The 25,487-nt window shown below is 45.3% G+C and overlaps 1 protein-coding gene across 2 annotated transcripts in view; it reads right to left on the reverse strand.

The window, feature by feature from the left end:
* Positions 1-25,487, reverse strand: part of LOC110489150 (FH2 domain-containing protein 1) — a 33,643-nt gene that overhangs the window by 3,629 nt on the left and 4,527 nt on the right. For both annotated transcript variants that reach the window (XM_036943334.1, XM_036943335.1), the window contains exons 2-11: positions 21,517-22,271; positions 20,217-20,278; positions 12,263-12,365; positions 11,289-11,374; positions 9,965-10,065; positions 8,349-8,419; positions 7,671-7,778; positions 6,565-6,635; positions 651-768; positions 112-276 (exon numbers count right to left, since the gene is read on the reverse strand). In XM_036943334.1, coding sequence (XP_036799229.1) covers positions 112-276; positions 651-768; positions 6,565-6,635; positions 7,671-7,778; positions 8,349-8,419; positions 9,965-10,065; positions 11,289-11,374; positions 12,263-12,365; positions 20,217-20,278; positions 21,517-21,990 — 1,359 coding nt within the window. In that variant the 5' untranslated portion in view covers positions 21,991-22,271. The remainder of the gene's footprint in view (positions 1-111; positions 277-650; positions 769-6,564; positions 6,636-7,670; positions 7,779-8,348; positions 8,420-9,964; positions 10,066-11,288; positions 11,375-12,262; positions 12,366-20,216; positions 20,279-21,516; positions 22,272-25,487) is intronic.

Genomic DNA, 25,487 nt, shown 5'->3' on the forward strand with positions numbered 1-25,487 from the left:
AAATCCTATTTTAAAATCCAACCCTAACCTTGAATTACAACCAAAAGGCATTACAATATGTACGTAGTGGGAACCCATGCAGACAGCTTGATGTAAAACAGTCGGACTCACCTGTACGGCTCTTTGGAAGCGAAGGCAGAATGAGTGGAAGACCCTGCAGGCCTCCTCCAGTTTAAAAGTGCTGTCATCCTCACAGAAGAACTGGACCAGAGCCTGACTGGACATCCTCATCCCCTCCACTTCATCCTCTGCTTCCTTCAGACGCTCCTCTGCCACCTAGAGAGAGAGATGGAGAAGAGGAGAGAGAAGAGAGAGAAAGGAAAGGAAAGAGAGAGCGCGAGTGCGAGCGAGCGCGAGAGACATGGAGGAGAGATGGAGAGATTGCGCGCAAGAGAGAGAGAGAGATAGCAAGATTAGACTGACTGTTTTTTTTGACCAAGGAGGACGAATATGAAGGGAAGAGACTCAAAAGCTCAAGAACCAAAGCCATGTGAGTTTCAGTTTTGTTCTTTGTGAGTTCATAAATTCTCACTTCACTAGACACCATAGATGTGCTGTAGATCTAGAATTATATATTTTCTAGGTCAGTGCGAGTTCTAGATCAGTGTGTGTTCTAAATCCATGTTCTAGAATCTAGTTCAGGTCCATACCTCCAGGAAAGGCTGTGTGAGCTGCTGGATCTCTGCCTCCGTCTGGACACTGATCCTGAGGGATGCCACACGCCTGTGGAGCCTGGAGAGATCCTCTACTACCGACTCCTCACACAACCTATAGGAAGACAGAGACGAGAGAGATGCATCACTTTACATGACTTTAAAGGTGGGCAATATGAGATAGATGCAGAAAGTAAACAGCATAGTGGGTCCATTACCGTAACAACTAAGAGTGTGAAAAGCATGAAGCAAACCCGTACACATGCACAGATACTGTGTGTTGCATCTCGCTCATCTCAATATCTCCGGTGCTGCTCGTGGCAACGTCATTTTGCAGAGTCTACCTTCATAGATGATAGTAAAGTGATCGCTGTGAGTTTCTGTGACCAAAAGTTGGCCGAAATATATGGCTCTGGATAAAAGCATGGGTTTTTAAACCACAACCCAACCTGTTGCTGTGATCCGTGAGAGACTAGCGTGCGGCAAATCAAACCATATGGGAATCTTTGTTGTAGAAGATGCTGTTAATTAAGATTATAACTCAAAGCTGTTCCCAAGCTGTGACCTACATCAAGCTGTTATTTTCCTCTAACAGATAATGTAATACATCCAAGATTTCCCCTTTGGCCCCAGCAGGCTGTCGCAGAAGCTTTTATTTAACGAGTCCGTCGTGAAGGACATACTGCTTTCCCGGGAACAGGCCCAAATCCCTGTCCTTTGCGTGAAGAGAAGATGGAGAAAAAGAGGACGGAGTTCGGGCTGCCTTCTGAGAATTAGTTGGCGATCAAATAAACCCCCACTGCCTTCTGTTCTACTAGCTAACCTGTAATCATTGGAAATTAAAATCGACGACCTACGAGGAAGATTATTCTACCAACAGGCCATTAAAAATGAAAATCTTATGCTTCACGGAGTCATGGCTGAACAACGACATTACAGCTGGCTGGTTACATACAGCTGGCTGGTTATACACTGTATCGGCAGGATAGAACAGCAGCCTCTGGTAAGACAAGGGGGCAGACTATTTATATTTGTAAACAACAGCTGGTGCACGATATCTAAGGAAGTCTCAAAGTTTTGCTCGCCTGAGGTAGAGTATCTCATGATAAGCTTAAAGACCACACTATCTACCTAGAGAGTTTTCATCTGTATTTTTCGTAGCTGTCTACAGACCACCACAGACTGATGCTGGCAGTAAGGCCGCACTGAATGAGCTGTATTCCACCATAAGCAAACAGGAAAACACTCATCCAGAGACGTTCCTAGTGGCTGGGGATTTTAATGCAGGGAAACAAATCCATTTTACCAAATTTCTATCAGCATGTTAAATGTGCAACCAGAGCGAGAAAAAAAACAACTCTAGACCAACCTTATTCCATACACAGAGATGCGTACAAAGATCTCCCTCACCCTTTGGCATATCTGATCATAATTATATCCTCCTGGTTCCTGCTTACAAGAAAAAATTAAAGCAGGAAGCACCAGGGACTCGGCCAATAAAAAAGTGGTCAGATGAAGCAGATGCTAAGCTACAGGACTGTTTTTCTAGCACAGACTAGAATATGTTCCGGGAATCTACAGATGGCATTGAGGAATACACCACATCAGTCATTGGCTTAATAAGTGCACAGTGACCGTACGTACATACCCCAACTAGAAGCCATGGATTACAGGCAATATCAGCATCGAGCTAAAGGCTAGAGCTGCTGCTTTCAAGGAGCGGGACTCTAACCTGGAAGCTTATAAGAAAGACCACTATGCCCTCCGACAAACCATCAAACAGGCAAAGCATCAATACAGGACTAAGATTGAATCATATTACACTGGCTCTGACGCTCGTCAGATGTGGCAGGGCTTACAAACCATTACAGACTACAAAGGGAAGCACCGCCGAGAGCTGCCCAGTGACACAAGCCTACCAGATGAGCTAAACTACTTCTATGCTCATTTCGAGGCAAATAACACTGAAACATGCATGAGAGCACCAGCTGTTCTGGACAACTATGTGATCACGCTCTCAACATTCACAAGGCCGCAGGGCCAGAAGGATTACCAGGACGTGTACTGCGAGCATGCGCTGACCAACAGGCAGGTGTCTTCACTGAAATGTTCAACCTCTCCTTGTCTGAGTCTGTAATACCAACATGTTTTAAGCAGACCACCATAGTGCCTGTGCACAAGAACACTAAGGAAACCTGCCTAAATGACTACTGACCCATAGCACTCACGTCTGTAGCCATGAAATACTTTGAAATGCTGGTCATGGCTCACAACACCATTATCCCAGAAACCCTAGACCCACTCCAATTGACATACCGCCCTAACAGATCCACAGATGATGCAATCTCTATTGCACTCCACACAGGTTTGTAGGCCTTCTTGCTCGCACACGGTTTTTCAGTTCTGCCAAAAAATGTTCTACAGGATTGAGGTCAGGGCTTTGTGATGGCTACTCCAATACCTTGACTTTGTTGTCCTTAAGCCATTTTGCCACAACTTTGAAGTATGCTTGGGGTAATTGTCCATTTGGAAGACCCATTTGCGACCAAGCTTTAACTTCCTGACTGATGTCTTGAGATGTTGCTTCAATATAACCACATCATTTTCCTTCCTCATGAAGCTATCAATTTTGTGAAGTGCACCAGTCCCTTCTGCAGCAAAGCACCCCCACAACATGACGCTGCCACCCCCATGCTTCACAGTTGGGATGGTGTTCTTCGGCTTGCAAGCCTCCCCCTTTTTCCTCCAAACTAAACGATGGTCATTATGGCCAAACAGTTCTATTTTTGTTTCATCAAACCAGAGGACATTTCTCCAAAAAGTACGATCTTTGTTTAAATTACATTATTTTCTGGAATTTTCCAAGCTGTTTAAAGGCACAGTCAACTTACTGTATGTAAACTTCTGACCCACTGGAATTGTGATACAGTGAATTAGAAGTGAAATAATCTGTCTGTAAACAATTGTTGGAAAAATTACTTGTGTCATGCACAAAGTAAATGTCCTAATCGACTTACCAAAACTATAGTTTGTTAACAAGAAATGTGTAGAGTGGTTGAAAAACTAGTTTTAATGACTCCAACCTAAGTGTTTGTAAACTTCCGACTTCAACTGTACCTTGTGTCAACTGAAGCTTATCCTCAATACTGACAAAACTAAACTAATGGTGCTTTCTAAAGCAAGAAATAGACATCTCAACCTTTCCCCTAATACTACCTGCCAGGGCAATGAGATTGAGGTTGTAACCTCATAAATACCTTAGAATTTTTATTGATGACGGCCTCCTTTAAATAGCATATTCAACAATTACAAAAAGATTGAAGCTGAAGTTGGGATTTTATTTCAGGAATAAGGCCTGTTTTTCTTTTGAAGCCAGAAGGAGGCTAGTACCCGCTACATTTATGCCTTTAATGGGATATTTTATATATGAACGCTTCCGCTCAGTGTTTGAGATCAATTGAAACCCTTTACCATGGCACTTTGAGATTTATTTTAAACTGCAAAACCCTTACGCACCACTGCACTTTATGAACAAAGATTGGCTGGCCTTCTCTAGTCAATCGTAGGATCAGTCACTTTTATTTAGAAAGCCATTTTGGGTTTACTACCACCATATTATTTGGCTCTGTACCGGTACCCCCTGTATATAGCCTTGCTATTGTTATTTTACTGCTGCTCTTAAATGACTTATTCCTTTCATTTCTTATTCTTATTTTTTTTTTTAAATTAAGCTGCATTGTTGGTTAGGAGCATGTAAGTAAGCATTTCACTTCATTGTATTCGGTGACTAATAACATTTGATTTGATTGGCTGAGAGAAATTGATTATAAAATGATTGTGGGGCTGTTTTGTTAGACTTCAGTGTGGCCTTTGACATTGTCGATCATAGTCTGCTGCTGGAAAAACTTGTGTTATGGCTTTACACCCCCTGCTATATTGTGGATAAAGAGTTACCCGTCTAACAGAACACATGTGTTCTTTAATGAAAATAATCAGGAATTCCCCAAGGCAGCTGTCTAGGCCCATTACATTTTTCAATCTTTACTAATGAATTGCCACTGGCTTTGAGTAAAGTGTATCTATGTATGCGGGTGACTCAACACTATACATGTTAGCTACTACAGTGACTGAAACGGCTGCAACACTCAACAAAGAGTTGCAGTTAGTTTCATAGTGGGTGGCAAGGAATAAGTTAGTCCTAAATATTTCTAAAACTAAAAGCATTGTATTTGGGACAAATCATTCACTAAACCCTAAACCTCAACTACGTCTCGTAATGACTAATGTGGAAATTGAGCAAGTTGAGGTGATGAAACTGCTTGGAGTTAACATGGATTGTAAACTGTCATGGTCAAAACATATTAATACAACAGTAGCTAAAATGGGGAGAAGTCTGTCCATGGTAAAGCGTTGCTCTACCTTCTTGACAGCACTGTCAACAAAGTAGGTCCTAAAGGCCCTAGTTTTGTTGCACTTAGAGTACTGTTCAGTCGTGTGGTCAGGTTCCACAAAAAAGGACTTAGGAAAATTGCAATTGGTTAAGAACAGGGCAACAAGGCTGGCCCTTGGATGTACACAGAGCTAATATTAATAATATGCATGTCATTCTCTTCTGGCTCAAAGTGGAGGAGAGATTGACTTCATCACTACTTGTATTTATGAGAGGTATTGACATGTTGAATGCACCGAGCTGTCTGTCTGAACTATAGGCACACAGCTCGGACACCCATGCATACCCCACAAGACATGCCACAAGAGGTCTCTTCACAGTCCCCAAGTCCAGAACAGACTATAGAGGGCGCACAGTACTAAATAGAGCCATGACTACATGGAACTCTATTCCACATCAAGTGACTCATGCAAGCAGTAAATAACAGATTAAAACAAAACACATTATGGAACAGCGGGGACTGTGAAGCAATACGAACACAGGCACAGACACATGCATACAAACACACAATAACATACACACTATACACACACGTACATATGGATTTTGTACTGTATATATGTGGTAGTGGAGTAGGAGCCTGAGGGCACACAGTCTGAATGTATTGTACTGTTTTTAAAATGGTATGAACTGTCTTAATTTTGCTGGAGCCCAGGTAGCTGCTAATGGGGATCCTTAATAAATACAGACACCGATACCCACAGAGTAACTGACAGTAAGAGTGTTTCCCAAATGGCACCCTATTCCCTTTATAGTGCACTATATCTAGAGCTCTGGTAGTGCACTATATAGGGAATAGGGTGCCACTTGTGGACTCAATCTAAGGGTCCTACATAGCTAACCAAACCCAACAGAGCCGTGATATTGAAACAGACATGTTGCTCATGACAAGGGGATAGCTATATCACTAACAGCTGGACAGTACCGTAACACAATACAGTCCAGTTGGAGGGGTGTGTGTGTGTGTGTGTGTGTGTGTGTGTGTGTGTGTGTGTGTGTGTGTGTGTGTAGCCTGCGGATCTCATATGCTCCCCAGAAGCAGCCAAAACACCACGGGCCACGTTGGAACACTTCCGATTGCTTCCTTCCTTCTTTCCTCCGTTTAATTAACTAATTCAGTACAGATCTACTGGATTGGTTAATAGCAATGAAGTGAAAATCTTACTTTATATGCAGATCAAGCAAATATCTGTTTTTGCCACGAGGTAGATTTTCAAACTATTAGAACTGTGGCGCGTTCAGTGTGGCAATGTTTTGGAACATTCGGATAGAACTATGTAATATAGAAAAAACATGCCTCTCTGACATGTAGAACAATGAATCATGTTGGCTCTATTTGTGGCATTTCTATTTGCAAAGTTTGACAGCGTCTGGCAACTGAACGTTGCCCAGTCCCCTATGAGGAAGGAAGGGGAGCATTTCTAATCTTGGGAGGGATCTATATTATTGGCTCTTACTGACCTGGAGGCGGGGCCGACGTGTCCTAGTTGGCCGGGAAACGACAGTAAACTCTGGTCCTTTTTCACTGCTTCCTGTGGAGACAGAGACAGAGCTGATCCAGCTATTGTTTCACACAGTGAGCCCTCATAATTCTGGATGAATCATTGCATTGTGTCACGATTCAGTGTGTTGATGTGGTTATTGTGAATTCATGGTTGGTCAAATACAACAAATAGTTTGAAAGAGATTTTGAAGACCTGTTTTATCTGTGCCAGTTGAACAATTTAGCTAAATAAGAAAAAGTATCTAGTTTTTCCAAAGGAAACTAAATGAGCAGTCTGTCAGATGGTTGTTAGTCTTCAATAAAAGGGATGAATTTTGTTGTCTTTGAACTACATCTGGAGAGAATTAATTTAGATGTGTGGAATATTACTGCTACAGCTATAAGTAGGTCTTGACTGAAAGATAAACTAAAGTCAAGCACTTCAAGGGTCACTGAGTATACAAAACATTATGAACAGCTGCTCTTTCCATGACAGACTGACCAGGTGAAAGCTATGATCTCTTAATGATGTTGCTTGTTAAATCCACTTTAATCAGTGTAGATGAAGGGGAGGAGACAGGTTAAATAATAACTTTTAAGTCTTGAGACACTTGATACATGGATTGTGTATGTTTGCCATTCAGAGGGTGAACGGGCAAGACAAAATCTTTAAGTGCCTATGAAAGGAGTATGGTAGTAGGTGACAGGCGCACCGATGTGTGTCATGAACTGCAGTGCTGCTGGGTTTTTCACGCTCAAGAGTTTCCTGTGTGTATCAAGAATGATTCACCACCCAAAGGACATCCAGCCAACTTGACACAACTGTGGGAAGCATTGGAGTCAACATGGGCCAGCATCCCTGTGGAACGCTTTCCACACCTTGTAAAATCCATGCCCTGACAAATTGAGGCTGTTCTGAGGGCAAAAAAGGTCGGGGTGCAACTCAATATTAGGAAGGTGTATATTTGACGACGTCGGGGCGAGGGGTGCTGAAGTACAGTAGGATCAGTTTGGCACTTTAGATGATAATGAATACAGCTACAGTATATGAGTAATAGATACCTGATCCTAGATCAGATCTTACCATGGCCACAAAGTGCAGGAGGTTCATGCCTGGTTTGTTGGCTTTAGTGTCGGCCAGTTTGAGCAGGGAAGGGATTCGAAACCCTGCTGCGTTGCCTGCGTACCCACCCTGAGGTCAAATACAGTAGGTCAGTGAAAAGAGGTCACACACAAACCTGACATCTTAAACAAACACATTACAAAACACAGATGCCGTCAGAGTGATGCTCTGGAACACACCGCAGTCCACACCCCAGTCCAACACCCCAGTCCAACACCCCAGTCCACACCCCAGTCCACACCCCAGTCCACACCCCAGTCCAACACCCCAGTCCAACACCCCAGTCCAACACCCCAGTCCACACCCCTGTCCAACACCCCAGTCCAACACCCCAGTCCAACACCCCAGTCCAACACCCCAGTCCACACCCCAGTCCAACACCCCAGTCCACACCCCTGTCCAACACCCCAGTCCAACACCCCAGTCCAACACCCCAGTCCAACACCCCAGTCCAACACCCCAGTCCACACCCCAGTCCAACACCCCAGTCCAACACCCCAGTCCACACCCCAGTCCAACACCGCAGTCCACACCCCAGTCCAACACCAGCAGCATTGTGCACACAGATAAAGAACGTCTCTCTCTTTCATCTGAAAGGTAAAAAGAAAGGAGGAGAAAAAAGAAAACATGAATACTCACAGCATTCATGTAGTTTCCTGCCTTCAGAACCAGACGGAGGATGGAGTGCAGCTCAGGACAGCTCAACAGCTCTGAGAGAGAGAGAGAGAGAGAGAGAGAGAGGGTGAGAGAGAGAGAGAGAGAGACCATTGAGAGAAATATCGAGAGACCGAGAGAGAAAGATTTGGAAAGAATTAACAAAATAAATCAGTGCAAACAATAATCTATAAAAAGAGAGTCTATATAGAATATATAGAATACAGAATATCTGACCACTGTTACTGACCCAAACTTAAGGAAAGCTTTGACTATGTACAGACTCAGGAGCATAGCCTTGCTATTGAGAAAGGCCGCCGTAGGCAGACATGGCTCTCAAGAGAAGACAGGCTATGTGCTCACTGCCCACAAAATGAGGTGGAAACTGAGCTGCACTTCCTATCCTCCTGCCCAATGTATGACCATATTAGAGAGACATATTTCCCTCAGATTACACAGATCCACAAAGAATTCAAAAACAAACCCAATTTTGATAAACTCCCATATCTACTGGGTGAAATTCCACAGTGTGCCATCACAGCAGCAAGATGTGTGACCTGTTGCCACGAGAAAAGGGCAACCAGTGAAGAACAAACACCTTTGTAAATACAACCCATTTTTATGCTTATTTATTTTATCTTGTTTCCTTTAACCATTTGTACATTGTTAAAACACTGTATATATATATATATAATATGACATTTGTAATGTCTTTATTGTTTTGAAACTTCTGTATGTGTAATGTTTCCTGTTAATTTTTATTGTTTATTTCACTTTTGTATATTATCTACCTCACTTGCTTTGGCAATGTTAACACATGTTTCCCATGCCAATAAAGCCCTTGAATTGAATTGAATTGAGAGAGACAGACCGAGAGAGAGAGAGAGAAAGAGACAGACCAAGAGACATACATGTTAAGAAATTAATGAGTTAGTCATTCGGTTTTACACCAATAAACATCAAACATCACTTAATGCTAACTTCAAAGTTTCTGATGACTTAGATGTCGTCTGTCAGCGACCCTGTATAAAACTGGTGAATAAAACTCATATCTTCATTAGACGAAAAGCCACGTGCCAAATCCAACGCCTGTGGCCCATCTGTGGCCTACAGTACAAAGCATCACTAATTCTGGACAAACTTTAGATTACCTTCCCAGACTAAACTCAAACAAGACTGAGAACTCAAAGGGGAAAATAAAAACCCCTGCTGGTGATTAAAGGGGAAACTAAAAACCATTGGTCTTATCTAAAAAGGGAAGTGGATGGGCCACAAAAGGGTTTAAAGAGACAGTGATGAGGAGTAGAGTAGGCCTAATCTAAAAACCTACTTTCACCATTTCATACTAAACTGAAACAAGAGCACTAAAACGGGACATGACTGGTATGGACGTGAACAGCCACATAAAGGAGTTTAAAAAGGGGCAGTAATTGGGAGTAGAGTAGGCCTAGGGTTCATCCCAAATGGCACCCTATGCCCTACATAGTGCACAACCTTTGACCAGATCCCTATGGAACCTGGTCAACAGTAGTACACTACATAGGGAATAGGGTACCATTTGGGACGAACACTTAACTATAAAGGCCGTGCTGACGGTTTACCTCTGGCCGCCTCCCTCAGACATCTGGCCGCCAAACAGAGAGAGGTCACGGCAGGGTCAAACTCCTCTTGCAGGATCATGGCATCCAGACGCAGACGAAAGCTAATGGGGAAGAAAATGGGAGGAGAGGAGGGATGAGGAGAGGAGGAGGTAGAGGAGAGAAGAGGAGGGGGGGAGGAGAGGATGAGAGGAGGGGGAGGAGCGGATGAGAGGATGAGGGGAGGAGGAGGTAGAGGAGAGAAGAGGAGGAGGGGGAGGAGAGGATGAGGGAAAGGTGAGGTAGAGGAGGAGGGGGAGGAGAGGATGAGGGCAGGAGGTGGTAGAGGAGAGAAGAGGAGGAGGGGGAGGTAGAGGAGGAGGTAGAGGAGAGAAGGGGAGGAGGGGGAGGAGGTGGTGGAGGAGAGAATAGGAGGAGGGGGAGGAGAGGAGGAGGAGGTAGAGGAGAGAAGAGGAGGAGGGGGAGGAGAGGAGGGTGGTAGAGGAGAGAAGAGGAGGAGGGGGAGGAGGTAGAGGAGAGTAGAGGAGAGGAGGTGGTAGAGGAGAGAAGAGGAGGAGGGGGAGGAGGAGGTAGAGGAGAGAAGAGGAGGAGGGGGAGGAGATGATGAGGGAAAGGGGAGGTAGAAGAGGAGGGGGAGGAGAGGATGAGGGGAGGAGGTGGTAGAGGAGAGAAGAGGGGGAGGGGGAGGTAGAGGAGAGAAGAGGAGGAGGGGGAGGAGAGGATGAGGTGAAAGGGGAGGTAGAAGTGGAGGGGGAGGAGAGGATGAGGGGAGGAGTTGGTAGAGGAGAGAAGAGGAGGAGGGGTAGGTAGAGGAGAGAAGAGGAGGAGGGGGAGGTAGAAGAGAGAATAGGAGGAGGGGGAGGAGAGGATGAGGTAGAGGAGAGAAGAGAAGAGGAGGAGAGGGAGGGGAGGAGGAGGTAGAGGAGAGAAGAGGAGGAGGGGGAGGGGAGGAGGAGGTAGAGGAGAGAAGAGGAGGAGGGGGAGGGGAGGAGGAGGTAGAGGAGAGAAGAGGAGGAGGGGGAGGAGGAGGTAGAGGAGAGAAGAGGAGGAGGGGGAGGAGAAGGTAGAGGAGAGAAGAGGAGGAGGGGGAGGATGGAAGTGGTTAGAGCCTAATCGATCCTCAGAGACACACACATCAGTGCAAAGCTAGTGAATCAACCAGTAGTGTGTGGAGGGAGGGGTCACTGCAAAACGAGGAGATAGACCGTCACCCTGAGAAAAGCAGATCAATTGGAATATTTTGCACCATAGTTAGAAATTCAGGATCAGGGTTTGTAATCATTGTAAAACACGAGGTGCTGAAAGTTCTAAGGATTGAGTGGTATACCTGGGGACTTCCACTAGCAGAATCATGAAGAGGTCAGGCTCCCCAAGCCCACTGCGTTCGGCCTTGAACCTCTTCAGACGAGCCTCCTGTGAAAATACCCAGATGGACAGCATAGAGAAGTGATCAGTCAGTTCTGTTCAATTCTACAAGCCTCATTACTTTTACTGGGAATTCCACACAGCTTTAATCGAGTCCAGTGTTAAAACCCCCCATCACCCTGGGTGAGTCTAGTGGTAAAAAACCCCATCACCCTGGGTCAGTCTAGTGGTAAAACCCCCCATCACCCTGGGTGAGTCCAGTGGCAAAACCCCCATCACCCTGGGTGAGTCTAGTGGTAAAACCCCCCATCACCCTGGGTGAGTCTAGTGGTAAAAACCCCCCATCACCCTGGGTGAGTCTAGTGGTAAAAAACCTCATCACCCTGGTAAAAAAAAAACATCACCCAGGGTGAGTCCAGTGGCAAAACCCCCATCAACCAGGGTGAGTCCAGTGGTAAAACCCCCATCACCCTGGGTGAGTCTAGTGGTAAAAACCCCCATCACCCTGGTAAAAAAAAAACATCACCCAGGGTGAGTCCAGTGGCAAAACCCCCATCAACCAGGGTGAGTCTAATGGTAAAAACCCCATCACCCAGGGTAAGTCCAGTGGTAAAAACCCCATCACCCAGGGTGAGTCTAGTGGTAAAACCCCCATCACCCAGGGTGAGTCCAGTGGTAAAACCCCCATCACCCAGGGTGATTCTTATGACTGTTATATTATTATAACCATGTCCATATACAACACGTGCAGTCATTGGCAACATCTTTTACAACATGTATTATCAGTAAGCATTTCTCAATGATGATGTAATGGCAAACTGTTGATCAGGATAAGGAGAACCAGATGATGAGAGGAGTGGGGGGGCTACAGGCTAGTCAGCGTTGTTGCAGTAGGAGCTACGGTGTGTCGGAGAGGACACAGAGCAGAGACTTTACCTCGTCTGCGTCAGGCAGCAGTTTGCAGAGCTCGGACAGTTTCTCGGCCCCGTAGCGGGTCCCGACCCCCTGCCGGATATCCTCCACTATCTCCTGGACAGCCCTGTAGAAACATGACAACACACATCAGCTCTATGGATGACTTCTCTCTCACACACACACACACACACACACACACAGGTCCTTAGAGGTTGAGATACCGCCAGACAGAAAGAGCAGAAACTAGCCAGTTCCTGACATTATGACCTCCAGGAGCCAGGAGTCCATTACCTTAATCTGCCTGACTCCCTCCAAATGATGAATCAGTCCAGGTGACTCAACCCCTCCAGGAGCCAGGAGTCCATTAGAGATACCGCTCTCCTTTCATCTGCCTGACTCCCTCCAAATGATGAATCAGTCCAGGTGACTCAACCCCTCCAGGAGCCAGGAGTCCATTAGAGATACCGCTCTCCTTTCATCTGCCTGACTCCCTCCACTTCTACCCCCTCTTTACCGGACTTTCTCTCTCTCGGTTATTTTCCCCTCCCCCCACTATTTCCCTGACTTCCCTCTCTCCTACTCTTTCTTTCCCTTCTCTTATTACATACATACACTGAACAAAAATATAAAAACACCACATGCAACAATTTCAAAGATTTTACTGAGTTACAGTTCATAAGGAAATCAATTAATTAGGTCTTAATCGATGGATTTCACATGACTGGGAATACAGATATGCATATGTTGGTCACAGATACCTTAAAACAAAAAGGACCTTGGATCACAAAACCAGTCAGTATCTGGTGTGACCAACATTTGCCTCATGCAGTGCGAAACATCTCCTTCACATAGAGTTGTTCAGGCTGTTGATTGTGGCCTGTGGAATGTTGTCCCACTCCTCTTCAATGGCTGTGTTAAGTTGCTGGATATTGATAGGAACTGGAACCTGCTGTCGTACACGTCGATCCAGAGCATCCCAAAGAGGCTGAATGGGTGACATGTCTGGACAATATGTAAGCCACTGGGACATTTTCAGGAATTGTGTACAGATCCTTGCGACACGGGGCCATGCATTATCGTGCTGAAACATCAGGTGGTGGCGGCAGATGAATGGGCCTCAGGATCTCGTCACGGTATCTCTGTTCATTCAAATTGCAAAATCAATAAAAAGCAACTGTGTTCGTTGTCCGTAGCTTATTTCTGCCCATACGCTAACCCCACCGCCACCATGGGGTACTCTGTTCACAATGTTGACATCAGCAAACCGCTCGCCCACACAACGCCGTCCACTGTCTGCCTTCTGCCCGGTACAGTTGAAACCGGGATTCATCTGTGAAGGGCACACTTCTCCAGCGTGCCAGTGGTCATCGAAGCTGAGCATTTTCCCACTGAAGTTGGTTGTGACGCCGAACTGCAGTCAGGTCAAGACCCTGGTGAGGATGTCAAGCATGCAGATGAGCTTCCCAGAGACGGTTAATGAAATTCTTCAGTTGTGCAGAAATTCTTCCACAGTTTCATCAGCTGACCGGGTGGCTGGTCTCAGATGATCCTACAGCTGAAGAAGCCGGATGTGGAGGTCCTGGGCTGGTGTGGTTACACGTGGTCTGCGGTTGTGAGGCCGGTTGGACATACTGCCAAATTCTCTAAAACAACGTTGAAGGCGGCTTATGGTAGAGAAAAGAACCTTCATGCAGTCAGCATACCAATTGCACGCTCCCTCAAAAACATCTGTGGCATTGTGTTGTGTGACAAAACTGCACATTTTAGAGTAGCCTTTTATTGTCCCCAGCATAAGGTGCACCTGTGTAATGATCATGCTGTTTAATCAGCTTCTTGATATGCCACACCTGTCAAGTTAATGGATTATCTTCACTAATACCATGGCTCTGTTGGCCCTGTGTTCACTCATACCATGGCTATGTCTGAATCACAGATAATACTAACCTTAATGAACTGCACGGGGCTCAACTGGGGTTATCCTGATTAATAAGAGTTCAATAAAAACGTTTTTTTTTGCCTCTGCCTTTGTTCTATGCAGACCTGAATGCTGGATACAATAATAGTCGACACAGTTGAAATACAGCATAATGAAAAGACAGAGGGAAGTAGTACAGTCGTGGCCAAAAGTTTGGAGAATGACACAAATATTAATTTTCACAAAGTCTGCTGCCTCATTTTGTATGATGGCAATTAGCATATACTCCAGAATGTTATGAAGAGTGATCAGATGAATTGCAATTAATTGCATAGTCCCTCTTTGTTGTGCAAATTAACTGAATCCCCCAAAAACATTTCCACTGCATTTCAGCCCTGCCATAAAGGACCAGCTGACATCATTGTCAGGGATTCTCTCATTAACACAGGTGTGAGTGTTGACGTGGACAAAGCTGGAGATCACTCTGTCGTGCTGATTGAGTTCGAATAACAGACTGGAAGCTTCAAAAGGAGGGTGGTGCTTGGAATCATTGTTCTTCCTCTGCCAACCATGGTTACCTGCAAGGAAACGCGTGCCGTCATCATTGCTTTGCACAAAAAGGGCAAGGATTTTGCTGCCAGTAAAATTGCACCTAAATCAACCATTTATCGGCTCATCAAGAACTTCAAGGAGAGCGGTTCAGTTGTTGTGAAGAAGGCTTCAGGGCGCCCAAGAAAGTCCAGCAAGCACTAGGACGTCTCCTAAAGTTGATTCAGCTGCGGGATCGGGGCACCACCAGTACAGAGCTTGCTCAGGAATGGCAGCAGGCAGGTGTGAGGGCATCTGCACGCACAGTGAGGTGAATACTTTTGGAGGATGGCCTGGTGTCAAGAAGGGCAGCAAAGAAGCCCCTTCTCTCCAGCAAAAGCATCAGGGACAGACTGATATTCTGCAAAAGGTACAGGGATTGGACTGCTGAGGACTGGGGTAAAGTAATTTTCTCTGATGAATCCCCTTTCCGATTGTTTGGGGCATTCGGAAAAAAGCTTGTCCGGAGAAGACAAGGTGAGCGCTACCATTAGTCCTGTGTCATGCCAACAGTAAAGCATCCTGAGACCATTCATGTGGGGTTGCTTCTCAGCCAAGGGAGTGGGATCACTCACAATTTTGCCTAAGAACACAGCCATGAATAAAGAATGGTACCAACACATCCTCCGAGAGCAACTTCTCCCAACCATCTAGGAACAGTTTGATGACGAACAATGCCTTTTCCAGCATGATGGAGCACCTTGCCATAAAGCAAAAGTGATAACTAAGTGTCTCAGGGAACAAAACATCAATATTTTGGGTCCATGGCCAGGAAACTCCCCAGACCTTAATCCCATTGAGAACTTGTGGCCAATCCTCAAGAGGCGGGTAGACAAACAAAAACCCACAAATTCTGACAAACTCCAAGCATTGATTATGCAAGAATGGGCTGCCATCAGTCAGGATGTGGCCCAGAAGTTATTTGACAGCTAGCCAGGACGGATTGCAGAGGTCTTGAAAAAGAACACTGCAAATATTGACTCTTTGCATCAACTTCATGTATTTGTCAATAAAAGCCTTTGACACTTATGCAATGCTTGTAATTATACTTCAGTTTTCCATAGTAACATCTTACAAAAATATCTAAAGACACTGAAGCAGCAAACTTTGTGGAAATTAATATTTGTGTCGTTCTCAAAACGTTTGGCCACGACTGTACACGTACTAATACCATAGTGCCTCACGAAGGGACCAATCTGTTCAAACTATTCCCACCCACACCCCAAATCTAACAGTACCTTGTTACAACACTCACACAAGGCAAACAAGCTCTATGTAAGAAGACAAATGCTTCTGTTCATAGGAGAGGCTCTTCTGTCGTCATAAAGGCTTTCAACTACATGTTCTGGCATATGTTGTTTAGAGAGAAAAGCTCTCTTCAATTAGGATTGGCACAACTGAATCTCTGAACTCTGTGTACTGTAAACGCATGACAACATACCTGCTCTGCAAGGGGCCATGGCCTCGTAGCTACCGTCATACCCACTAGTGTTGTCACAATACTAGAATCATTAGTTCAGTACCAGATTTAGTAACACGATAGTCGATATCAAAAAGATGACACGGCATACAGTGCCTTGCGAAAGTATTCGGCCCCCTTGAACTTTGCGACCTTTTGCCACATTTCAGGCTTCAAACATAAAGATATAAAACTGTATTTTTTTGTGAAGAATCAACAACAAGTTGGACACAATCATGAAGTGGAACGACATTTATTGGATATTTCAAACTTTTTTAACAAATCAAAAACTGAAAAATTGGGCGTGCAAAATTAATCAGCCCCCTTAAGTTAATACTTTGTAGCGCCACCTTTTGCTGTGATTACAGCTGTAAGTCGCTTGGGGTATGTCTCTATCAGTTTTGCACATCGAGAGACTGACATTTTTTCCCATTCCTCCTTGCAAAACAGCTCGAGCTCAGTGAGGTTGGATGGAGAGCATTTGTGAACAGCAGTTTTCAGTTCTTTCCACAGATTCTCAATTGGATTCAGGTCTGGACTTTGACTTGGCCATTCTAACACCTAGATATGTTTATTTTTGAATCATTCCATTGTAGATTTTGCTTTATGTTTTGGATCATTGTCTTGTTGGAAGACAAATCTCCGTCCCAGTCTCAGGTCTTTTGCAGACTCCATCGTGTTTTCTTCCAGAATGGTCCTGTATTTGGCTCCATCCATCTTCCCATCAATTTGAACCATCTTCCCTGTCCCTGCTGAAGAAAAGCAGGCCCAAACCATGATGCTGCCACCACCATGTTTGACAGTGGGGATGGTGTGTTCAGGGTGATGAGCTGTGTTGCTTTTACGCCAAACATAACGTTTTGCATTGTTGCCAAAAAGTTCAATTTTGGTTTCATCTGACCAGAGCACCTTCTTCCACATGTTTGGTGTGTCTCCCAGGTGGCTTGTGGCAAACTTTAAACTACACTTTTTATGGATATCTTTAAGAAATGGCTTTCTTCTTGCCACTCTTCCATAAAGGCCAGATTTGTGCAATATACGACTGATTGTTGTCCTATGGACAGAGTCTCCCACCTCAGCTGTAGATCTCTGAATTTCATCCAGAGTGATCATGGGCCTCTTGGCAGCATCTTTGATCAGTCTTCTCCTTGTATGAGCTGAAAGTTTAGAGGGACGGCCAGGTCTTGGTAGATTTGCAGTGGTCTGATACTCCTTCCATTTCAATATTATCGCTTGCACAGTGCTCCTTGGGTGTTTAAAGCTTGGGAAATATTTTTGTATCCAAATCCGGCTTTAAACTTCTTCACAACAGTATCTCGGACCTGGCTGGTGTGTTCCTTGTTCTTCATGATGCTCTCTGCGCTTTTAACGGACCTCTGAGACTATCATAGTGCAGGTGCATTTATACGGAGACTTGATTACACACAGGTGGATTGTATTTATCATCATTAGTCATTTAGGTCAACATTGGATCATTCAGAGATCCTCACTGAACTTCTGGAGAGAGTTTGCTGCACTGAAAGTAAAGGGGCTGAATAATTTTGCACGCCCAATTTTTCAGTTTTTGATTTGTTAAAAAAGTTTGAAATATCCAATAAATGTCGTTCCACTTCAAGATTGTGTCCCACTTGTTGTTGATTCTTCACAAAAAATACAGTTTTATATATTTTTGTTTGAAGCCTGAAATGTGGCAAAAGGTCGCAAAGTTCAAGGGGGCCGAATACTTTCGCAAGGCACTGTAAATAAATAGATAATACATATTATCCAAAGTCACAGAATGGCACTTGATCCAGACAGATCTTTTGAGTTTAATATTATTACATTATAATTGTTTTGATGTATGCATTAATGAATCAATTATACAGGCAATGTGAATGTTTTTTTTCACCCAATCTAACCACATAACAACATAATGGTAATCATGTATTTGAATGGTAAATCTCTATTGATAAACTGTGGTGAATCAATATGTAACCAATACATATTATTCAATAAGTGTGCGCACATGCATCGAGTTATTCAGCTTGTTTTGGCTGATTGGTGGCTACAGATGTAAAACTGTTTACAATACCTTCCATTTAGGACTTATTGTACTGATCAACATCATTTGCATAGAAGAATCAATCTCTTCTCTTTAAGACCCATGACCTCAAGACAGAATGAGAGGGGAGATAACATGATACAGACCAGACTCCCAGTGGTTCCTCAGGACAGTATGAGAGGGGAGATAACATGATACAGACCAGACTCCCAGTGATTCCTCAGGACAGTATGAGAGGGGAGATAACATGATACAGACCAGACTCCCAGTGGTTCCTCAGGACAGTATGAGAGGGGAGATAACATGATACAGACCAGACTCCCAGTGGTTCCTCAGGACAGTATGAGAGGGGAGATAACATGATACAGACCAGACTCCCAGTGGTTCCTCAGGACAGTATGAGAGGGGAGATAACATGATACAGACCAGACTCCCAGTGGTTCCTCAGGACAGTATGAGAGGGGAGATAACATGATACAGACCAGACTCCCAGTGGTTCCTCAGGACAGTATGAGAGGGGAGATAACATGATACAGACCAGACTCCCAGTGGTTCAGGACAGTATGAGAGGGGAGATGACATGATACAGACCAGACTCCCAGTGGTTCCTCAGGACAGTATGAGAGGGGAGATAACATGATACAGACCAGACTCCCAGTGGTTCCTCAGGACAGTATGAGAGGGGAGATAACATGATACAGACCAGACTCCCAGTGGTTCCTCAGGACAGTATGAGAGGGGAGATAACATGATACAGACCAGACTCCCAGTGGTTCCTCAGGACAGTATGAGAGGGGAGATAACATGATACAGACCAGACTCCCAGTGGTTCCTCAGGACAGTATGAGAGGGGAGATAACATGATACAGACCAGACTCCCAGTGGTTCCTCAGGACAGTATGAGAGGGGAGTTAACATGATACAGACCAGACTCCCAGTGGTTCAGGACCGTATGAGAGGGGAGATAACATGATACAGACCAGACTCCCAGTGGTTCCTCAGGACAGTATGAGAGGGGAGATAACATGATACAGACCAGACTCCCAGTGGTTCAGGACAGAATGAGAGAGGAGCTAACATGATGCAGACCAGACTCCCAGTGAGTTCAGTGGTTCCTTGTGGCAGGCTAGAGCTAGCAATAAGGAAGTATAGACTGTGGAGAAGGCATGGTGCTCTCGAGCTATAGGGGACCATCGGCTGATAGACAGACTTGATCGTCTCTGTCGACGAAACGAGACACATTTGACAACAAAAATAAAAACAGTACACACAGACACCAACCATATCTGCAGCATCAACAAAGAGACATTACTTCCAAACTGTCCACCGATTTTAAATCTAACATCTAAACTCTACATAAAATTAAAGTGAAAACATCAAGCTGTAGAAAAGCACAACTAGTTGTTTTAAAAGTAATTTCCAGAATCATAAACTACAGAGTAGAGGATGAGGACTATCAGTGTGTCCCACATAGCCCCCTATGTCTGACTGCCTCTACTGGAGGGCAGCTCTCCTTGAGGGTCTGAGCAGGTGTCAACTTTGACCCCCTGGGTCACCATCTGACCCCCCACCCACCCTGTGCTCCCCTACAGTCCTGCCATCTCCTAGGCACCTGTCACCTCCTTGACACCCTTTGTCCCCTCATACTTCGACAACCCCCCCCCCCCCCCCCCCCCCCCCTCCACCACCCATCTTCACACTAACACACTTACGTGCAATCACACTTGCACGCAGACACACTTCCCACTCCTTGACAAATGCTCATCCTCTCTAGTGTGAAGGATTGTTCCCCTGGGTGCTATCCTATCCCCTCCATACAGACTGTAATAGCTTTTCTGATTCATGGTGTTGACCTCTGATACCAGAGCACCACGTACTCTCTAGTACCTTCTATTTATTACAACAACAACAACAACAACAACAACAAAATAAAATAAATGAAAGTGCTGAGGAAATGGTAGTAGATCCTTACGTCTTAAACTGCCGTAGAAATATTCCCACATTCATACTGCGTTTGGAGTCCAGTAGTGAGACCTGCAAATACAGATGCAGAGAACAACGTCAGATACTATCAAGGTGGAATGATAGTTGGTAGTCTACCGGTATATCAGTGGAGGCTGCTGAGGGGAGGACGGCTCATAATAATGGCTGGTACGGCGCGGATGGAAACCATGTGTTTGATATCGTTCCACTTATTCCACTCCAGCCATAGCTACGAGCCCGTCCTCCCCAATTAAGGTGCCACCAACCTCCTGTGTGGTATTTGCAGTATCTTTCTACAGTATCTCTTTCAACTTTACAGACAACACATTCCATCAATATAGGCTACCTGGCAGTTTAAACTACACCTAGCCTCTGTGCCAGTCAGTGGCTGCCTCTAGCCAGTATGCTGTTGTCTTGGCACAGCAACAACATACCACTGCTGAATGGAGACAGACTGGCAGTAACTCATACTGCACTCCGATCCCATACCTTGTCTCTGGTGCTGTCTCTCCTAGCCCTCTACCCCACCCATCCCCAGCCCTCTCCCCAGCCCTCTCCCCCACCCATCCCCAGCCCTCTCCCCCACCCATCCCCAGCCCTCTCCCCACCCATCCCCAGCCCATCTCACCCTCTCCCCCACCCATCCCCACCCATCTCTCCCACCCATCTGCAGCCCTCTCATCCTCTCCCACCCATCTCCAGCCCTCTCATCCTCTCCCACCCATCCCCAGCCCTCTCATCCTTTCCCACCCATCCCCAGCCCTCTCATCCTCTCCCACCCATCCCTGCCCATCTCATCCTCTCCCACCCATCTCCAGCCCTCTCATCCTCTCCCACCCATCTCCAGCCCTCTCATCCTCTCCCACCCATCTCCAGCCATCTCATCCTCTCCCACCCATCTCCAGCCCTCTCATCCTCTCCCACCCATCTCCAGCCCTCTCATCCTCTCCCACCCATCTCCAGCCCTCTCATCCTCTCCCACCCTTCTCCAGCCCTCTCATCCTCTCCCACCCTTCTCCAGCCCTCTCATCCTCTCCCACTCATCTCCAACCCTCTCATCCTCTCCCACCCATCTCCAGCCCTCTCCTCTCCCACCCATCTCCAGCCCTCTCATCCTCTCCCACCCATCTCCAACCCTCTCCTCTCCCACCCATCTCCAGCCCTCTCCTCTCCCACCCATCTCCAGCCCTCTCCTCTCCCACCCATCTCCAGCCCTCTCCTCTCCCACCCATCTCCAGCCCTCTCCTCTCCCACCCATCTCCAGCCCTCTCCTCTCCTAACTATCTCACCTTATCTGTGGTGTTGTCCTGGGGTGAACTGCATCGCATCAGCACAGACCTGCGTCTCAAACTCCTGGCTCTGTCCTGAGGTTTACTGTCCTTCTGTCCAAACAGCTCATCCAGAGAGTGGAGGTCTATAGGGAACTCTTCCTCCTCCGTAGCCGCTCCACTCCAGACACTCTTCCTCCCCTCCACCTTCTCCTTAGGGATCTGCTCCCAGTTCAGCTTCCTCAGCCGGCTGCGATGGGCCGAGTCCATACGGGTCAGAGGAGAGGAGCAGGAGGTGGAGGGAGGTGGGGGCGGAGGAGGGGGCGGAGGAGGGGGCGGAGGAGGGGTTTGGGTTAGGGGAGCAGAGGTAAGGCCAGGAAGGGTGTCCATAGCTGTCACTTCCAAGACGAGGGGTGCAACACCGCGAGGGCTGGCGGGTGGCGTTCCATGAAAGGCACGGGACTCCTTGATGGACACGGTTAGGTTGATAAGCATAGAGGCTAGTTGGGAGTTAGGATAGGGCTCAACTAGGGTTTAGGACTGGTTGAAGAGCATGGAGGCTAGTTGGGAGTTAGGATAGGGCTCAACTAGGGTTTAGGACTGGGACTGGTTGTGGACTAGCATTGCAGATAGCCAGTGTTCAACATGGATAGATTGATATTGAGATGTAAGGTATGGCGGCTAGTTAGGCTGTAGCTTTAATGTCTCTACTCAACCAAGGTGTGTCCTCTTCTCTATTTTCTTCTCACAGTGGTGCAAGTCTCAGTCTCTCCAATCTAGGAAAACAACAACACAGGGAAATCAACTCTCAGTAAAGTTCAGACATTGACATACATACCTAAGAATACCTCTCATGCCACATCTTGATTATGCTAATAGCAGTGTAGGCCACGCTGGTATCAGACAATGTAATGAAGCATTTCACCCAGTCTCCATGATCACATGGCTTATTTAAAAGACAGACAGACACACATTATAAATAGAGGCCCTGTCTAGTCTGGTCTAGTCCTGGGCTTGACATTAACGTCTTCATATCTTTTAGTTCCTATGTAATTGTTTTATTTAACTAGGCATGTCTTTTAGTTCCTATGTAATTGTTTTATTTAACGAGGCATGTCTTTTAGTTCCTATGTAATTGTTTTATTTAACGAGGCATGTCTTTTAGTTCTTATGTAATTGTTTTATTTAACGAGGCATGTCTTTTAGTTCCTATGTAATTGTTTTATTTAACGAGGTATGTCTTTTAGTTCCTATGTAATTGTTTTATTTAACGAGGCATGTCTTTTAGTTCCTATGTAATTGTTTTATTTAACGAGGCATGTCTTTTAGTTCCTATGTATTGTTTTATTTAACGAGGCATGTCTTTTAGTTCCTATGTAATTGTTTTATTTAACGAGGCATGTCTTTTAGTTCCTATGTAATTGTTTTATTTAACGAGGTATGTCTTTTAGTTCCTATGTAATTGTTTTATTTAACGAGGCATGTCTTTTAGTTCCTATGTAATTGTTTTATTTAACGAGGCATGTCTTTTAGTTCCTATGTATTGTTTTATTTAACGAGGCATGTCTTTTAGTTCCTATGTAATTGTTTTATTTAACGAGGCATGTCTTTTAGTTCCTATGTAATTGTTTTATTTAACGAGGCATGTCTTTTAGTTCCTATGTAATTGTTTTATTTAACGAGGCATGTCTTTTAGTTCCTATGTATTGTTTTATTTAACGAGGCATGTCTTTTAGTTCCTATGTAATTGTTTTATTTAACGAGGCATGTCTTTTAGTTACCAGACATTTACGGCGATTCGGAAGTAAAGTGTTCCATTGTCACTCATTGTGATTACCTGATGTAAAAAGTTGAGCCTCAGCCTACATCAACCGATGGCATTTGGAAACTATGTAACTTGTGTTGTGTATTGTGATTGACAAAACACATTTGCAAATAATAAAGTATTTCTTATTCGTCTGTATTCTTTATGAATAAAAAAGAAAAAAAATTATATACAAGGCGAAGACCAATATTTATGGTTTTTCTAAAATAATTTGGAATATTCCAGTGTGCTGGCCCGAGAGCTACTAATACCGACACCTGACTAGTCCTTTAATTAGCAGCATGGTTATGCCTGTTATATCTCTACAGCGGATCTAACTGGCTGTTACACTGCCTGGGATATATAACCTCCAGTTCGGTTACACTCTCCAGGTCGGTTACACTCTCCAGTTAGGTTCCACTCTCCAGGTAGGTTACCCTCTCCAGTTAGGTTACACTCTCCAGGTCGGTTACACTCTCCAGTTAGGTTCCACTCTCCAGTTAGGTTACCCTCTCCAGTTAGGTTACACTCTCCAGGTAGGTTACACTCTCCAGTTAGGTTACAGTCTCCAGTTAGGTTACACTCTCCAGGTCGGTTACACTCTCCAGTTAGGTTCCACTCTCCAGGTAGGTTACACTCTCCAGTTAGGTTACACTCTCCAGTTAGGTTACACTCTCCAGGTCGGTTACACTCTCCAGTTAGGTTACACTCTCCAGTTTGGTTACACTCTCCAGTTAGGTTACACTCTCCAGGTCGGTTACACTCTCCAGTTAGGTTACACTCTCCAGGTAGGTTACACTCTCCAGTTAGGTTACACTCTCCAGTTAGGTTACACTCTCCAGGTCGGTTACACTCTCCAGTTTGGTTACACTCTCCAGTTTGGTTACACTCTCCAGGTAGGTTACACTCTCCAGTTAGGTTACACTCTCCAGGTCGGTTACACTCTCCAGGTCGGTTACACTCTCCAGTTAAGTTCCACTCTCCAGGTAGGTTACACTCTCCAGTTAGGTTACACTCTCCAGTTAGGTTACACAATTTTCAGTCAGGTTACACTCTCCAGGTCGGTTACACTCTCCAGTTTGGTTACACTCTCCAGGTAGGTTACACTCTTCAGTTAGGTTACACTCTCCAGTTAGGTTACACTCTCCAGTTAGGTTACATTCTCCAGGTCGGTTACACTCTCCAGTTAGGTTCCACTCTCCAGGTAGGTTACACTCTCCAGGTAGGTTACACTCTCCAGGTAGGTTACACTCTCCAGGTCGGTTACACTCTCCAGTTTGGTTACACTCTCCAGGTAGGTTACAGTCTCCAGTTAGGTTACACAATTTTCAGTTAGGTTACACTCTCCAGGTAGGTTACAGTCTCCAGTTTGGTTACACTCTCCAGGTCGGTTACACTCTCCAGTTAGGTTCCACTCTCCAGGTAGGTTACCCTCTCCAGTTAGGTTACACTCTCCAGGTCGGTTACACTCTCCAGTTAGGTTCCACTCTCCAGTTAGGTTCCACTCTCCAGGTAGGTTCCACTCTCCAGGTAGGTTACCCTCTCCAGTTAGGTTACACTCTCCAGGTAGGTTACCCTCTCCAGTTAGGTTACACTCTCCAGGTAGGTTACACTCTCCAGTTAGGTTACAGTCTCCAGTTAGGTTACACTCTCCAGGTCGGTTACACTCTCCAGTTAGGTTCCACTCTCCAGGTAGGTTACACTCTCCAGTTAGGTTACACTCTCCAGTTAGGTTACACTCTCCAGTTAGGTTACACAATTTTCAGTCAGGTTACACTCTCCAAGTCGGTTACACTCTCCAGTTAGGTTACACTCTCCAGTTTGGTTACACTCTCCAGTTAGGTTACACTCTCCAGGTAGGTTACACTCTCCAGTTAGGTTACACTCTCCAGGTAGGTTACACTCTCCAGTTAGGTTCCACTCTCCAGTTAGGTTACACTCTCCAGGTCGGTTACACTCTCCAGGTCGGTTACACTCTCCAGTTAGGTTACACTCTCCAGTTTGGTTACACTCTCCAGTTAGGTTACACTCTCCAGGTCGGTTACACTCTCCAGTTAGGTTACACTCTCCAGGTAGGTTACACTCTCCAGTTAGGTTACACTCTCCAGTTAGGTTACACTCTCCAGGTCGGTTACACTCTCCAGTTTGGTTACACTCTCCAGTTTGGTTACACTCTCCAGGTAGGTTA

Source organism: Oncorhynchus mykiss, chromosome 14 (assembly GCF_013265735.2).
Source record: "Oncorhynchus mykiss isolate Arlee chromosome 14, USDA_OmykA_1.1, whole genome shotgun sequence".
NCBI lineage: Eukaryota > Metazoa > Chordata > Actinopteri > Salmoniformes > Salmonidae > Oncorhynchus > Oncorhynchus mykiss.